This window comes from Epinephelus moara, chromosome 21 (genome assembly GCF_006386435.1).
Source record: "Epinephelus moara isolate mb chromosome 21, YSFRI_EMoa_1.0, whole genome shotgun sequence".
NCBI classification, from domain to species: domain Eukaryota; kingdom Metazoa; phylum Chordata; class Actinopteri; order Perciformes; family Serranidae; genus Epinephelus; species Epinephelus moara.
This window is the reverse complement of record NC_065526.1, coordinates 25,034,685-25,053,393: the sequence shown is the minus strand read 5'-3', so window position 1 is coordinate 25,053,393 and position 18,709 is coordinate 25,034,685. Positions and strand designations below refer to the sequence as shown.

The 18,709-nt window shown below is 41.2% G+C and overlaps 1 protein-coding gene across 1 annotated transcript in view; it reads right to left on the bottom strand.

The window, feature by feature from the left end:
* Nucleotides 1–18,709, bottom strand: part of prkci (protein kinase C, iota) — a 41,594-nt gene that overhangs the window by 19,071 nt on the left and 3,814 nt on the right. The window contains exons 2-3 of the mRNA XM_050032407.1: nt 10,326–10,447; nt 2,764–2,853 (exon numbers count right to left, since the gene is read on the bottom strand). Of these exons, the coding sequence (XP_049888364.1) occupies nt 2,764–2,853; nt 10,326–10,447 (212 nt within the window). The remainder of the gene's footprint in view (nt 1–2,763; nt 2,854–10,325; nt 10,448–18,709) is intronic.

The window sequence follows — 18,709 nt, the reverse complement described above, 5'->3', positions numbered from 1 at the left end:
ACACGTCTGTGAAATAAACATTTGGAGGATCCATCTTGATGCAAATGCAGTCTGTATTCCACATTTACTGAACATATGTAAGCTAGACAGACGTTTCCCCTGCTCATTACTGTGCACAAATGTACTGTATGTACTCAGGCCTCAGGAGCCCTTCTGGTGCCAGCAGACAGAGAAACCTCCTAGTAGGGTACGCTTTGGGGGTGCCCAAAAAAATTCACATGCATGCTTCACCTCCACTGCTACAATTCCATCCTAGGGGAAATAGTGCTACCTGTAGCAAACCTGTCACCTCGAGCAAAGCATGATGAAATTGCCTCATGTTGTTTTTAACGATGGTGCGAAAGTGTTTGTCTTTTCTCACTTCACTGTATCTTTCACACACACACAATCTTACAGAAGACGACGAAGATTATTGGTGTGTGTGTGCGAGAGAGAGAGAGAGAGAGAGAGAGAGAGAGAGAGAGAGAGAGAGAGAGACAGAAATCCAGCTAGACTGGGGGCAGTGTGAGTCAGAGGCGAGGCGTGGGCTACAGCCGACAAGCTCGTTAACGAGCAGACCTGGCAACCCCCCGCGGCACCGTCACATCCTCTCCTCCACCCCCCTTCCTCCGTTCATCCTCTGCCGTCTTGCTGGCATCCACTGTACTCTTGACCCCTCACCTCTGATTTGATTAAAACTTTACATAAACCACATAGCGCCCGTCCCCTCTACCCCCAGGCTACATGCTTAAATACACACAGAGCCTGTCAATCAAATGTTCCATATCGCTCCACATGTATGCCACACTACCCCCCACTCCCCACCCCGCGTCTGAGTTAGTCCTGACCTCCAGACTCATGAAGTTGTACAACTATTTGTCAAGACGGCTAAGCTTAGACAAGGATGTGAAGTAGCTCAAGGGCGCATAGACAGACGTCAACAGCGGATGTAATGCTGTTTTTACAGGTCAGTGCAGCATTAACCGTATGTTTGATGCTTTTTTGTTACGTGCAGTTTCTAGCCATCTGTTTCCAGATTTAAACAGGCACATAAATGCACAGAGAAACCTTAAAAAAGGACAAGAACATAAAAACAAACAGCATAAGGTTGTCATCAAACCCAGAGAATTTTAGATGGGTAGAAAACCAAATCTAAATATGTACTCTACATTTTTGTGGCCAGACACGATGCGAGAAAAAGCCATTTCCCAAATCCCGTTCAAACCATTTTCAGACAAATAAACTGTTCTAGAAATAAATCAAATCTAAATGTCTATTTTGCACTATTGCTGGACTGTGCTGATCAGGTTTCCTACATACCATTTATTTCCAGAATGACCAGGAGTCTGTACCACGAAGTGAGATTAGTGGGTTACCGGCTATCTTTGGGTTTAACTCAAGTTCCTCAGTGCAATGAAACTGAGAGATCACCATGGTAACCCATGCTGTACAACTAACCTGCTCTGATCTTAAATCATGTTAGGCTTTTCCAAGATTGAGATATGACATATATGGCTCTCTCTGTCATTTTAAAACTCAAGTGTGGAGCCTGCCATCACTCCCGAATTGATCATTTTAAAATACACAGAGAAACAGTACATTACACCTAAAATAATGTCAATCCTAGATATTTTTCTGGTTCTGTTTAGGTACTGTTGAGATTAGTTTACATTTATGATGATTGGAGTCAAGAGTCAAGGCCTTTGCACGCCAAATAGGTATTTTTTGTATGCATATTTTTAATCCATCAAGTGATAGAAATTGTTACACACAGAAACCTTGCACACTGAGTCCAATGCCTTTTCTTGTTCTATTCATTGCAAAAATTTGCAGTACAAGACAAAGACTAATTTGCTCCCTTGCTTCTCTCAACTTGACTCTGCCCGAGTGTTGCATTTGGCAGTGTGTCTATCTGAAGGGGCTAAACTTTCCTCCCTCTCTGTCTGTGTCTTCATCCTCGATTTCACCCACCTCGTCACCATCATACACCTGAATGTTACTAGCTGACCTGTTAAAGGTAAGGTGTCAGAGTTATGACAAGATGCCGTTCCTGTCTCTTGTTGCGGATGTAGCTATGTGAACCAGTGGTAACTCCATGTTTTCTTTACTGCTTCTTGGCAACACAACTCTCTAAAGGCTTTTGATGGATGTGAAAAAATCTAACCTGAATGACCGAAAAAAGCGAAGTCGGACTGTAAACATGATTGACACGACATATGGTTGTATTTATTTTTAAACGTGACAATTTCAGACAAAAAACATGGACTTGTTGTGCAGAGGCCTTAGAGCAGGCGTATAGTTTCATTATATGTCTACGAAAAATAAGTGAAAAAAACTTTTTATCTATAGTATATAATAAAACGTCTTACCACTTGGTACTTCAGTACAAAACAAAAAGTGAACTCCATGTTACACTGTGCCAAAGCAATATGATGTATTTTATCTAAAACAGTGTTTAGATTAAATGTATTTGGCTTTGTAACGAGATGTTTTTAAATTACATGACAACATTTAGCATGAATACCTTGATAATAGTCGTAGAGACTAATTACTAATACTGGCAGGCAGTTCACGGCTAAAGCTCAACAGAGAGGTGAGTGGACTATTTGTAGAGCAGAAAAGTTTGAAGATAACAGGCTTCTCACCTGGACCTCTTACTGACCAAGCACCTGGTGTGAATCGACAACTGACAGTGTACAGGAACACGAGAACATCTTGTGTGAAATCCTGAGAGTATTTATGGTATGATTTGATACAGCCTGTGTGAACAGTGGTAAGGCTCACCGTGGATAATAAGCTCCGAGTCTTTGTTGACTTCGTAGAGACGCAGTGCTTCTTCCAGCTCCAGCTGAGATGACACAGTGCAGGGGTCACCTAGGAGCAGAGGAGAGACAAGATGTCATTTACCATGTTATAAAAAGACACCAGGCTACTCGGAGAAATCACGTTGGAAAGACAAGAATGTTCTTAAATCCTCTGACTTTGGTCCTACATTTACTGATTACTAGCATTACTCATCTTCAATAGTATACTACTGAGACACTGCAGCTTGAAGACAATAATCTAATGTTAGAGCATCTGGATGGACAGCACAGTAAAAGGAGAGGCTTTGCAGAGAGAGCGTTGACAGTTTTTGCTAACCATGTGCGCACGACTCTGTAGATGAGTGGATTAGTAGACGAGTATGCCTTAATGTTTGGCCTTACTGTGCCACATTTGACATCACAAACGCACAAGAAAACAAGGTCAGTAAACAGTAAAGCAGCATGGCGGCCAGTGAAAATATTAAGTTGGTCACCTCTTTTTTATATCTCTTTCTTATTCAGTCTTTCTCAAACTCAGTGCCGAACTAGATTTTGAATGATATTTGAGTGCTGCTTGGACAAAGATGGATGGTATTTTGTGTGGCTCAAATTAGCGCGTACACCTGGGTATCAAATTTCCATCACTGCCAATCAAAGTCGCCTGAAGCCGGAGCCGATCAAATACCCCTGACTCCTGCCGAATCATTTGTCCCGAGAGTGAATGCCGATAGGGCTTAAGGTATCTGAGATACAAGGAGAGCTGTAACAATTAGTTGATCAAATGATTAGTTGATTGGTTAAAGGTGTCAAAGTAAACATTTTAAGCAACTTAAATGTGAGAATGTGATGCTTTTCTTTGTCATACATGATAGTCAACTAAAAGTCTTTGGGTTTTGGAGAGTATATTGGACAAAACAAGACATCTGAAGACGTCACTTTGCACTCTGATTCTTCACTTTTCAAGAAAATAATTGCCATGTATTTGAAAAAGGACACACCGCTACAGGTACAAAAAAACTTTCTTTTCATTTCTCTACACTGCTGCCACATTGACACATGACCTGTCTTATGTTTTTGTCAGAATAGCTAACAATCAAAGACATTTTGTGCTCTTCATTTGGTGGTTGTATTAATGCACACTTTTAGCACTTCATATTTTCTCACTTTTATGAATTTAACAGCTCCCATCCTTTTTATATTTGTATTATGAAGGTTTTATCTTTCACATGCATACATGTAAGAAAACCAACATCTTTTACTATTGTAGGTGTTAGATGAATTGTAATAAATGAACTTTCAGTAAACATTGAATAGAGTGTAGGACAGTGGTGGGGAACCTCCGGCCTCCAGGCCGTATACGGCCCGCGAGGCCATTTGAACTGGCCCGCAACACAATAAAATTGTTACATTTTGTACTAGTATGAATAAAAAAAAAAAAAACAGGCAAACAATGACAGACAGCCATTAGTTTTCTGAAATAAAACAGACTGTTATAAATGTCCGAGTCAACGTCAGGGTCAGTGAACACAGCATGTGATTTAACTACGTGACTTTGTGTGTTGACACTAGAGTGCGCAATGTTGACTAGTGATGAATCATGGCGCAGAATGCCGCGTATTCCAGGAAAAATGGACAAACGATTTTTGCTTTGTTGAAGTGAAAGGCAAGCCAGTGTGCCTAGTTTGTGGCGAGGCGCTGGCAGTGATAAAAAAGGCAAATCTCGAGCGCCATTACAGCTCGAAACATGCTAAACTTGGCGAGTTGAAAGGACAAATGCGTGTGGATAAAATCAACACTCTTCGTCGGAGTTTGGGTGCCCAGCAAGCAGCTTTCACAAGACCACAGGCTGATGGAGAGAATGTTACGCGTGCAAGTTTTGTGGTGAGTGAAATAATAGCCAAGAAGCTGAAACCTCATTTTGTGGTGAGTGAAATAATAGCCAAGAAGCTGAAACCTCATGCTGAAGGAGAGTTTGTGAAGGAGTGTCTCGTCGCCGCCGCGGAGCTGCTCGCGCCCGACAAAGTGAAATTATTTCAAAGTGTCAGTTTGTCTCGAAGAACCATTGCAGACAGGATTACAGATATGGCACAAGACATTGAAAAAAACACTGAAGGGCACTGCAAGAGACTTTGAGTATTTTTCTCTGGCCTGTGATGAGACAACAGACATCACAAACACAGCGCAGCTTACCATTTTTGTGCGTGGGATTACGGCCGAGTTTGAGACGAAGGAGGAGTTGCTGTCTTTGCAAGCCATGCATGGCACTACCAAAGGTGAGGATTTGCTCAGTCAAGTTGTTGTGGCCATGAACAATTTTGAACTGCCATTTGAGAAGCTGAGCGGCATCGCTACTGATAGAGCACCCGCGATGGTTGGTGCGCAAAAAGGATTAACTGCATTAGTCAAAAAAGAAATGAGCCGTCTGAGTCTGGATCCAAGTGATTTAGTTTTATGTCACTGTATCATACATCAAGAGAATCTGTGTGCACATTCCCTGAAGCTTAACAACGTGATGAAAACCGTCGTGTCCACCATAAACTTCATCAAAAGCAGAGGGCTAAACAACCGCCAGTTCAAGGAGCTACTCAGCGAGCTCGAGTCAGAGTACGGTGGTCTGGTTTATCATTGTAAAGTGCGATGGCTGAGTCGTGCAAATATGCTCGCACGGTTTTATACACTGTGGGAAGAAGTCAAACAGTTCATGGAGATGAAGGGGAAACCTGTCCTGGAGCTCAGTGATGGCAAGTGGCTCAGTGATTTGGCCTTCATGGTGGACATCACCAAGCACCTGTCAGAGTTAAACATCACACTGCAAGGTCCCAACCAGCTGATCAGCTCCCTGCTTTCAAATGTGAAATTATTTGAAGTGAAGTTAAGGCTGTGGCAAGGACAACTGGAAAGGGGAAACACTGTGCACTTTCCCACTCTGCAAGAACAAAAGCCTGATGGTACGACTGAATATGCTGGTGAGTGTGCAAAACTCATTCAGGCATTTGATGAGAGGTTTCATGATGTGAAAAATATACAAAAAGAACTGGACATGTTTGCTATGCCGTTCAATGTGCAACCAGCTGATGTGCCAGACAACGTCCAAATGGAAATAATTGAGCTGCAAAGCAACAACGAGCTCAAAGTTAAGTACAACAACCTCCCTCTGCTGGACTTCTACAAGGGCTGAGGATTTTCCCATCCTGAGGAGACACGCCCTGAAGTTTGCATCTCTGTTTGGGACAACGTACCGCTGTGAACAGTTCTTTTCAAAACTGACTCTTGCAAAGACTCACTACTGCTCAAGACTGACTGACCCAAACTTGGAGAACCAGCTTCGAGTAGCATCATCATCACTGCCAGCTGAACCAGCTTCGAGTAGCATCATCATCACTGCCAGCTGACATCAGACGCCTCGCCAAAGAGAAACAGTTCCAGCCATCGCATTAGGTGAGTATGACGTGTAGAAATACAGTAATCTTGAGGCTCAGTAACACAGTGGTTATAGACATTTTTTTCTGTCTTTTTTTTTTTTTTTTTTTTTCAGCTCTGGTCACGTGTTCATAATAGTAATATGGCCCTTGGAGGACTTTATAAAAATTGATATGGCCCTTGATATGAAAAAGGTTCCCCACCCCTGGTGTAGGAGAACACACTGAAGCAGTCGATGCTGCCATTTAAAACAGTTCTTTTTAATTGTACAGGCGTATTTGCACAGTGATCAATCTAAGTCAATAATTAAAATACCACTCTAGAGATCAGATCTAATTATTTCCTTATCAGTAGCAGTTAGAGTCGGGTGTTGGCATGACACATGAAGAGAGGCAGTGTGAGCCGACACAGAGGCCACCAACTCTATTCTTAGTGCACTATTTAACTAATCACCACTACAAACCACTGACTTTATAAATAGCTTGAGAACAGAAACTATGACACACGGTGTGTGTTTAGAAATTTACTGCTGGGGGTTGACAGAGAACTAGAACTGGTGGGTGGACTGGTGGGTGGACTGAGATTACAATCACGTCTGGTCTTTACTGAAAGTTTTGGTTTCAGGAAGTATCATTAAGAGTGTGAGTGCTTGAGTCCATGTATGGTACGGAGAAAATACAAACAGGAACAGAGACAAATTATTTACCGTACACTTAAACTAGAATTACCGCCTCGCTGTTGTATGCCTCCACGCGCCAGTCAGATTTCTCTCACAGTTTACATTCATGTCTGTGAAAACATGGATGCTTCACACACATCCTCAACCCAGCAGCACAGAAGATCCATAAAATCAGCACAGTAGATCCATAAAATCAGCACAGTTTCAAGGTAGGCACTAAAGATTAGTGTCGCCAATTCAGGATCTGAACCATTGTCTCCCCTTCTGTTTCTGAGTTATGACATAAAGTGATGGCCAGGAAAGTGTTTTTGCAGAACATTATGATGCCACAGTGAAGTTGTCCTTTGACTTATTGGAAATAAAATATACCACTTCATAAAGCTTACAATGACCTTGACCACCAGAATCTAATCAGATCATGGTTGAGTCCAAGTGAACTTTTGTGCCAAATTTGAAGAAATTTCCTCAAGACATTCATCAGAAATCATGTTCCCAAGAATGAGACAGATACAAGGTCATGTTGACCTTGACCACAAAAATCTATTCATTTGAGCGTTGAGTCCAAGAAGAGGTTTGTGCCAAATTTTTTTTTTAAATCCCCCAAGGTATTACTGAGATATCATGTTCACAAGAATGAGACAGACAAGGTCACAGTGACCCTGACCTTTGACCACCACATTCTAATCGGTTAATTCTTGAGTCCAAGTGGGTGTTCAAATTTGAGGAAACTCCCTCAAAGACTTCTTGAGATGTCATGTTCACAAGACTGAGATGGAAGCAAAGTCATACTGACCTTGACTTTGACCACCAAAATCTAAGCAGTTCACCTTGAGTCCAAGTGGACATTTGTGCCAAATTTGAAGCGGCACAGAGGCATAAAAAGTACTGACAGGGATGAATCACTCACCAATCTTCACGTCAGTAAGTTCAGTAAGCTTTTTCCACTACATGTTCAAGCACTTTCCTCCTAACTTTTCAGTCTGCAAACAAGATTTTAATTCTATTTTTTTCCTGGTGTGGTTTGGTTTGTGGTGAGGGAACACATTGCGCTCATGAGTACCATTTTAAAGATGGTGTTTTGGATTAGAGCCTGACCGATTAAGGATTTTTAAGGCTGCTAAATATACTAAAATTTAAGAGTTTTAAAAATCTGACAACAATAAACTTACCAAAATTCATTTTGTTACATCAACACAGGAACACTTTTGATTAAAGAAGCTATATGTAAGAAATCAAAAGCAAATAGTCATAAAAATCCTCCTAATATGTCACAGAGACTAAGGAATAATGTTCAAATAACATACTGATCTCACCGACAACAACAGTACAGCCAGAATATTCACATTTAAAAAAAAACAATTTACGGTCCTCAAATCATGTTTATATTTTGAATTTGTGTTTTGGCCTGTTGCGCCACCCACCGCCGTCTACCAGTCACGCAGTCAGTAGAGTCTCAGCATCAGTTACAGTTACGACTGNAAGTTGGCTAACTAGCATCATAACTAGACGGGGATGGACATTTCGAATACTTTCAACTGTTCATTCATTTTCAATCATACATTGTAGCCCGTGTGCAGGTGGGTCATCGACCCGACTGATTTTTTTTTTGAGAAACAAACGTTAGCAGCACGGCAAGCAGCATTAGCAGTGTCCCGGTAAATAGCATTAGCAGCTGACTCCTGCTCTGCTGTATCCCAGCAGCAGCGTTAGCAGCAGAGAAGCCGGACTTGCTCGAACGGTCCGCTGGAAAACCGAAGATCAAGGACGTGGCGACGCAGCCCTGCCACGGCAGCCGCTCGTGGGCAAACAAATCAGTCTCCAGCGTGCCGCTGTCCAGCAACCTCGAATCTGTAGGGGAGGGGGGGCGGACACGACTCTCGGCAGTATTTTGAATTTGAGTGCAGTAACCGTTTTGGCCACATTCTTACATACGGTGCCTTTAAGAAAGTTTTCTGGCCAAACACTTTACATTTGAAAAATGAACTATTAAATGAAGCTGATTTCTAAATTACCTCAACATCTTTGACACTTCTGTGCTATGGATAGGTACGAGTAACAGATTAATTAAGCATCAGACACAAACTTGCTTGATATTTCTTTTTCCAATTTTGTCCTTTTTTTTAACATTAAGTATACAATGATTGTGACCGCACATGATGTTACATATAGAAAAGGATGCTGCCTTTGCACTGAAATCACTGGATGCTGGCTACCACTGATCCTTACTGCACCCATCACTGTCATCTTTACCAAAAGGGTGGCATGCCACATTGGCTGTGAGACACGACCGGCATTGGTTTTTATCTATAAAGCCTTGATACAGATGCTCCTATATTTCATCCCTTTTACCTCTGAGATCACATAATCTTGGCACTTGCTCACAGAATAGGTTGTTGCTCCACTTTCCCTTAATCAAAATTACAGTAGAAAAAAAGTCTGGTTGTCTGTTGATTTTTAACTTAGTTTAGGATGCTTATTGAATGTTTTGGACTTCTGTCTCTGTTCATGCTCGACATTATTGAAAATAAGGATCACCCTCTATTGATTCCCCAAGTCTTTAAGGTTTGAAATACATGCATGTTTGGAAAAAAACATGTCGCCAGTTAATTTTGTGTCAACTGACTTCTCGATTAATTGTTTTGGCTGATTGGTGGGCTCTACTTTGCTCTAGTAGTCTCCCTGTGGAACATACAGTTAAAATGTTAGAAGTTATTGATTGTGTTTATATTAATTATAACTGAACTTTTTATAACAAATGGAGAAAAGCTAAAGTAAATGCAGCATTCCTGTCATACAAAAATTCCTCTGTAATGAGACCTGTTGGCGGTATTTCTTACCTTTAAACCAGGGTTACAGAAGTATTAATAATTACCCATGTACATTCTCTAATTACCATGATAACAACTTGAGATCACATTGTGGAGCTATATGCTTGTGGTTTCCATGGATGTGGCAGCAGGAGACACAGCTAGTGTAGTTCATTATGACCATCAAGCAGCTTTTCTTTCTCAGACAGGCTAATGACTCCAGTGATTGTATGTGGGTGGCTACCAGTGGGAGCTGCTCTGAGTCTAATGAGTTTGGTCAAGCTGACCTTATCCTGAGCAGAGCGGTCTGACGGCTCCATCTTTTCTATGACACTATTACTGCTGCCTGACTAACTGACTGACAACAAGGTATTGAGCTGTACCCTCTCTCGGCTGACAAGAAAAAGACTGAGCCTTACAGTAAGTGTACGTGTTCATATAAGCATGTGTTCATATTAACACATCGCACTGCTACATGCTGGCAGATGCTGCCGGTGGCCTCTAAATCTGTTTAATCTTGATGATGTCACATGTGACCATGATTTGATTTTTGTTTTGTAAATAATTTTGGCTGGTCTCCTATGCCTCCTCTTGAAGCACAGATGGGGAGAAGCAGTAAAGGATGGAGAGACGCACCTTCCTCGTCTATCCACTTCATGGTGAATAGCTGGTCATTGTCCATGGAGCACATGTCCTTCACCTCGCCATACAGACCCTCGTATGAGATGGACGGCTCAAAGTGAGTGATCATGATGTCCCTGCAGAGAAGACAAATGTAGATCAAGTATTTCATTTGACTTTTCGCAATCACTCTGGATACACAGACCCAATGTGTGGAACTGTGTTGCATATCAGTCACATTCCTTCAGTCACGAGTCACTGGTTCAGTTTCATCAATGCTTCATAAGACCAACAGCAAACCCTGTTACACGCTATATGTAAACAGGTTCGGCAAAAAATGGCAGTACTGGTATCAAATCAGTACTCGGCAGATACCAAAAGCTGAGGTAAGGGAACTGGCACAAAGAGAGAAAAAAATCAGATCATCACTGATACCAAGGGCAAAAAAAATGAGCACATCACAAATTTGTTGTACGAATGTTAAAGCAACAAATGCCATGCCAAACATATCAAGTGTTTGTTTTTAGACAGGGAATTCATTATTTTTCATAGTCTATGGCGGAGGATATTGAGGAGCTTCTAGGGCTGAACAATTAATCGTAACTTTATCGATATCACAATATGGCCTACTGCAATTTTCAAACCACTGGAGATGCATTATTTGTCAAAGATGTGTCAAAACACCTTTTTAAATTAAATATTGCACAGACGTCCAGGCCTACCTATCATAGTCTACAGACTACAGAAAGAAAAGATCTTTGTTTGGTACAGATCACCCCAAAAATCTCACACCATAATCATTTTAATATGATTTTCAATGAAAATGAGAATGACGTAAAAATTTGTGTTCCCTCTGTTATAAATAATCATATCGCAACTGCTATATCATTAAAAATAATCGCAATTAGGTATTTCTTCCAAAACTGTTCAGCCCTAGAACTGACTTTTTTTAAGCATACAATTTAACATTCACAAACAACATACAGATTTTATGTAAAACATCTTTATTCTTCTCACAATTTCATGTGTTTCCCTCAACAAAAACAGTGTCTGGTTTTTAATCTGAAGTAGTGTTCTAAAACCAAATATCAATTTACTGATTATAAATATTTAAAAAGGTGTTAACACCTATTTTCCGCAGTATCGACACACCGGTACCAGCTGCAGTTTCTCACTCACTCTTACTGTTAATGTTTACTGAAGTCATTCTGCTAGTTTGCTGCTACTAACCAAAAAAGGAAAAGTCCTTGTTATATTCATCTTTTAATAAAAAAATAAATGTAATTGTATGCCCTTAATGTCAACGTTCATGGTACTGAAAATGGTCTCGAAAAATCAGCATGTTTCAAGGTATTGTATCGAAGGCAGAAATTCTAGTATGATGACAAGACTAATTTTAATTAGTGAAATAGACTGTCAGGCAACTAATAATGAAGACACACTCCATAAACACCTAAACATACTAATTAAATATTGTTAACAGGGCTGCAACTGCTTAATATTTTCATTATTGATTAGTTTACAAAATGTCATATGCCAATTACAATTTCCCACACGCTAAGGTTACATGTTTAAAATTCACAGACATTCGATTCACAATTACGTTAATTTAAACACAATAGGCACCAAGCCAGAAGGCTATTCAGTATTTTTGTTTGACAACTAAGTTAATCCATTAATTGCTAATGTTAGACATTAACACCAAACACTCTGTTTCTGTTGCACTCAAAGAAAAACTGGAGAGCACCAGACTTTTGATGGAGAGAAAAAGAGGTGAGAAAGCGTCTTTTTCCCCCCCAAACGCTGCTGTGTGTGAGTCACAGTCTCGCAGTCTGTCACATTTATGTGTGCATTCATCTGTACAGCACGACTGTGGGTGTGAGAAAGAAAGCAAAGAAAAAAACAGAGCGAGAAAGACTGAGAAAAGAGTGAGTGAGAGAGCCACACACACTAAAGCCGAATGAATCACAGGCGACTGTAGTTGTAGTTGTATTGTGACCGCTTTGGTTACTGTCCACCGCTGCACTTCATCACTTCCTGGGAAGCAGTCAAAACACTTGACTTGCTGCTCTTAATCAACAAGTACATCACTCTCTGCCTCTGCAGTTCACAAATGCAGTCAAACATTATGGTGAGCCATGAGAGAGGAAGGAGCGCAGTGGTGGGTGAGCGGGAGCATCTATCTCTGTAGGTGGGATCATCTGTCCCTCATCATTTCATGGCGGCGATACGATTGATGTTGCCTGCTTCCAGCCCCTTGGCCAGCCTCGGCGATGTTTACAACCCAGAGATGGGGGATGGAGATGGTACACACATTCGCTTTTACAAGTCTGCAGGCGACAGGGGTCTGAGCTCGTGTGTGAGGAGTGGGGAGACAGAATGGGCTAAAACAAAGGGGATAAGCCTGGTAAAGAGGTGGAGTTGAAAAAAAGGAAGTAAAGAGGGGGTAATGTGTAAAAGCCGCCCCACTAGCAAGGGAGTGACCCACAAGGACAAGGACCTCTTATTCCCTTTACTGCCACCGTCAAAGATGAACCCAGTTTTTCATCAACTTGAGAGCTTTACAGCAGGATGATAAAATCCCAACACATGGGGCACACAACGCACACTTTGAAGGACATCTCCTGGACAAGTCCAAGGACAGCGTATAGGATGTAAGGTCACTGTAGGGTCAGTTATTGCCAGGAGCAAACACGCACAAATAGCACCAGACTGTGATTTACTGGCTGGTATTTCAGTTTCACATTTATGCGTCTGAAGAGTGCAGCTTCCTTCCGCACAGCATGTATTAAACTGTCTTGACTGAAAATCACACTTCAAGAATGAATAAAGCATTTTGAGCAAGAATAAACTGACGTAAGGCTCAGACTGATGCCTCCTCCTCCTTCCTCCTTCTCTTTTCTCACCCTCTTCCTCCATCCTGCTGGTGTTAATCATTGCCTGTGAGGGAGGGAGGGGGGGATTGGCAACTACACTCCTCTAGGACCAGTAAGGCAGCTCTACTTCCTCCTAAAGCCCTGATAACATAGAAGATAGACAGCGTATGAACATACACTAACACACAGTGCACTAAAGGTTCCCACGCTGTGACTGTAAACAATCCAGGTGACGTATTTATGCCAGCAGGTGACTTTAAATGCGTCACGTGTAACTGGACCTGAGCTGTGGTTGTTCATTAAACACTGTATGTGTGTCTACACAGTAGTTAAAGCTTAGCCACGTCTCAGGTGCCTCAAACAACATCCTCTGTGACACAGATACAAGCTCAGCTAATGGCTACAGCAGTTACAGGAAAGTGGCAGAGACTACAAAGCCATGATGAGAAGCAGGAACACAACTTTCACCAAGGGTTGTTCATTGCTTTAAACCAAATCAAGTTTATTTATATAGCACTTTTAAAAACAACCACAGTTGACTGTTAACTGGAGGGCTGTACAAATGAAAGTAATCGGCACACAATTAGTGGTTTAAAGTTTTAAAAGGCACAATTACAACAGTAAATGGCAAATGTCATTTCTTACATTACAGATACAGTTGGTGACTTATGAAAAAATAATTTTGTGTCATATCTGCTGAAACTGTCACAATATTCTGAAAGACGCACATGAAACAGTCTGTGAAACAAAAGATCATGTCCCTCCTCCTATCTAACTGCTTCTAATGGTATTGGCTAGAATCAGTCTGCATCTCAGTTATCAACAACTAATCAGCTGATCCGGCTGGGCGGTGCTTGGTATATCCATTTAACTGTGTCCAATGTAGTGGCCGGGTCATCCACTTTCTCATTTTACAGCTAAACTGCACACTAAAATATGTTTCTGAAAACATCTGAGGGGAGAAAGAGGAATTGCAGTAACAGAATCTTAATTCATATTTGATCAGCACAGCCTAGTTTGACCGAAATTCACGAGCAGTGAATAAAACTGTTGACAGCTGCTTTCGAGACTTCTTGGCTCTGATTGGTTGTTCTTCATTCACATACAGTTAGGCCATTAGAAATGCTACAAGGCGATAGAGCAGGCAGAGGAATATGATTTTTCACAAATCATCTGTCTTATTTAGCGCTATATGAATATAGGGACAATTTCAGCAATTATGAAAACTTTGTTTTATAAAAGTTACCAACTGTAGCTTCAAATGACTAACTGAAAAAATATTCAACAAGCTTATTGATAATTAATATAATCTTGAGTTGCAGCTCTGCCTAACAGCACATTTTCTCATTTGTAATCTCAGCCCCACTGATAGAAAAGGTATAGTTGCTTGATGTGTCTTTACAAAACTAAATAATGACTAGAAATAATTAGTCAATTAATGGAAAAGCTGATCAGCAGAAAATTTACACTGGCAACAATTTTGATCATTGGTTGATAAGGTCATTTTTTAAAAGAAACAATGTCAAGAGTTTTCTGGTTTCAGCTTCTCAAGTGTGATACTTTGCTGATTTTCTTGGATATTAAATGGAATACTTCTGGGTTTTGGACTTAAGCTTGGACAAAAGAGGCCATTTTAAAATGTCATCACAGATTTTGTGATAGCCTCTAATGAGCATTTTTCACTGTTTACTGACAGTTTTTAAGGCCCAAACAGATTAATCACGACACTGCTTGTTTGTTGGAGCCCTAATGATGACTGGACCAAACTTTACCTTAGTGAAAGCGATCATATTTTTCCAACTAGGCTGATGAGCAGGCAGCTGTTTGATCATTCTGTGCTGCTTCCCTCGATTTGGAAAATCCATTAGACAATAGTGGCAAGTGCACTTTGAAACCATTAATACCACATTATCCAACAGATTAATCTAAAGAGGAATCTAAAATTATATTCAAAACAGAGGACTTGTATTAGACAAAGGAAACTGAGCTGCGTGATTCCACAGGGTGACTAAGGCTGAAGGATTTTTCAGTGAGAGACTGGGAGCTCATCACTGGTGAGTAACTGGGAGGAAGCGGCATTCCACAGACCTAGCATTCCTCTGCTGTGCGCCGTCCTGCAGTACAACTAAATTAAAGGAGGGGGAGGAGGTGCAGGAGGAGGGTGCTGGCCTGTGCCCCTGGTGTCTCAACTGCCGTGAGGAGGACTCTGCAGCCCCATCTGCCCAGCATGAAGCCATTCGTCACTGGTGAGCGCTCAAGCAGATAGAAGGGTGTGGGTGCCTCTCTGGGCTTCCATGAACACCTAGGACCATCCATCTCTCTGTCACTGCTGCCACGCATGGGTATGCCCCCCGCAACACCTTTACACTACCCACATGCACGCGCTCGGATATCCAGAATCACAGGCTTGCACTTCACACTAATGTTTCAAGCAACATAAACACACTGAAGCAAATAAAGAAATGCACATGCTGATGTTGAAGTTACCAAAACATCCAACAGGTCAGGGTGACTGAAACATTGACTGCAGGATGCTGTGGTCTCCAGGCAACACGGCCCTCCTGCTGTGCTGAACAGGAGGGAGCCCCGCTCCTCACAGTACAATAGTACCAACCAAACGCGCCCCTGCTGAGCCTGAGACAAGGTCACTCGAAACGACAGACAGACGTGTGGATGCAAACACTTGAGCTGTATTACACACAATGTGCAGGATGTGAAGACGCTGCAGCAGACAATACATCACATTCATGTTCGCAGCAGCTGAGACTCTGATACTCGTTAGTAAAGATGTGTGTCAGCGGATGGGTGGGTGAGGGGTGCGCGACTTCGTGGTTCAGTGCTTGAGGGGCTTTCAGAGCAAAAGTAAATGGCAAGACAAGGAACGCTTCCCATATTTTAAACAAAGCCAAGCCTTGAAGCACTGATGCAGATGGCAGAGCCTTTGAAAACGAAGAGCAACTCCATTCAAAAGAGGAAAATATCTGAACTGCTCCGTCGAGCCGGTGTAATCCCAGTTTCCTGCCAAACAACATGCCTTACACAGGAATCCTGAAGTCAGTCAGGCGCATAAAGAAGCCTTGTGTTAGTCGGTGTTGGCAACTCTGCAAAATTATGTTTTTCCTGGTCTGACATCGTCACACATGGGCAGCGACATATAGAAATGTTTTAATTTTTGAGAAGACCTGCTACAGTATAAAGCATTTTTTGTAAGCTGTAACGTTGAGGTGAAAGTCAACTTTTTCTTCAGAAATAGACTGACAAAAAAGTTTTGAGTGACAATATTGTCGAAACAGGACTGCGGTAAGCTAACTGTAAAGAGTGTCAGAAGATCGCTGTCCTGAACCCACACAAACAGATTCCTTATCCAAGTAGAAAAATATCTGACAAACACATCAACAAACACAGAAGGTGCACAGCCTCTGCTGGTGCATTCTGGTAAAACAAAATCCTTCATATAGCATATAATAACCAAAACCAAAAAATAAAATAAGCACACAAGTATTGCTTAAAGGGAATAATTACTTAGATTACAATCAGAGACTTCTTTAAAAAATTGCTCTATCTGCACATCATGTCAGAGCCAGCCTGCAGGATAAGGATCAAGGTTGAAATACGTTTTTTGATGAACTGTATTGTCTGTATAAAGCCTTATCAATTTTGGTTCCTTTGTCAGCTGTCAAAAGCAGTACTTTTAAAACGCTCCATTAAAACACTTGACGTGCATACAAAAAACTACAGAGGATGCAATATGTAACAAGCCACTGATAAAAAGATGTCAAGCAGGTTATATGTTCTTAAAGGAGAGCTATGAAACTGGAGTATGAATTGGCACTGAGCAGCTGTATTTGGTAGAGAAAACAGAATTTGAAAAACTGTCAAACTAAACTGATATTGGACTTGATTTTGACATGTACAATAGCACAGTGTCAGATCAGGAATAGGGCAAAGAAAAAAGATCAGATAGCTGTAAGAAATATATATTGGTACACCAAATAACTGAAAAGATACGCTGATTAATTGATAAGTTGATCAAAACAAACAAATTGGCACTATAAATCGTTTGAGTCCCTTTACAAGCAAAAATGACAAATATTTGCTTGTATAGGAGGATTTACTCAATATGTTACACTACGTTTGACTATTGGGCAGGAAAAAACAACCCATAACAACATAACTCATGGCAAACAAAATGACTGACGCAGAAAATAAACAGGAGATTAACTGATAATAAAAGTAATCATTCGTTTAAGCTCTACTCTCTCTCACACTACACTTTTATTTTTAGTCCATCTACAATACAGTATCTGAATTACTGTCAGTCTCTAGTCATGCGGTCAGTGCATTTGCAGCCTGCTCTATAGACCCTCAACCTGAATGAGAGCCTGTGACAAGCTGAGACTGCTACAGGCTGACACCAGTCTGCTGGTGCTGAAAGACAACAGACATGCTAATAGTAATGAATGGAGTCAAAAAGGACTGAAAAAAGATGAGCTGAGACACTACCAACGACTACAACCATTTAGAAAGTCAGGTGTAATTTGGTATCTGGATGTTTTTCAGGTATAAAGGATGAACAAAAAATAACACTGCCAACTGATTTCATTGATTACAACTTTAAAACTAATCAGTGAAGTGAGCTTCAGGGGTGTCTGGATGCCAGGGAGACCTGCAGACTCTCTGACCTTTATGTGACATGTTTACTTAGTCTGTGACTGTAAATTATTTTTACTGCTGATTAATTGAGAGAAAACACCAATCCCAACTTTGCAGAGCCAAAGGTGATATCTTCACGTCTTGTTTTGTGAAAACCAAAAGCTCAAAACCCAAAGTTTTCAGTTTAACTATTATACATGACACAGAAACGTCACATATCCTGCTAATTAAGCAGCTGGGACTTGAGAATTTGCAGCATTTGTTTCTTTTTTTCAGCTCAAATGTTTACTTCACTTAATGTCCTTTACTGCCTCTGTTTTATGACCTGACTGTTTTCATGACTTGTATTTTTATTTTGCTTCTTGTAATACTGTTTTTGAAAAGTGCACTGTAAATTAAGATTATTACTAGGCATGTAACGATATATCGAATTTCGCGGTGTCGCGATCAAATAAATTCTCAATACCGTTGTGGGAATGCCACGGTAGTTATATAGCTGCGTTCTCCTACAGAGCCGGTAATATGACTGTGCGACTACATTCCCCATAATTCTTTGCATGCAACTGCGTGCGCAGGTGAGAGCAGACTCGTGCAGGTCAGCCTCTCAGCCTCCGACTCTGACCCGTGCGTGACCGGAGGAAACAGCGAATAAAAGTAAGGAGATGGATTGTTCTTCTCTGTGGATTTTCTCCGCGACCGTTAGTCATAGCGAGAAGCCACACATATCACGTGAAACAGCGGAATCGTGGCTTTCCGACACGACCAAGCACTTGTCGGTAGTCCAATGTTTTCACAGCGAAAAAAAATGATAAAGTTACACTCAAATAATGTATAACGAAGCTTTCATACAGCTTTGCACACACATTACTT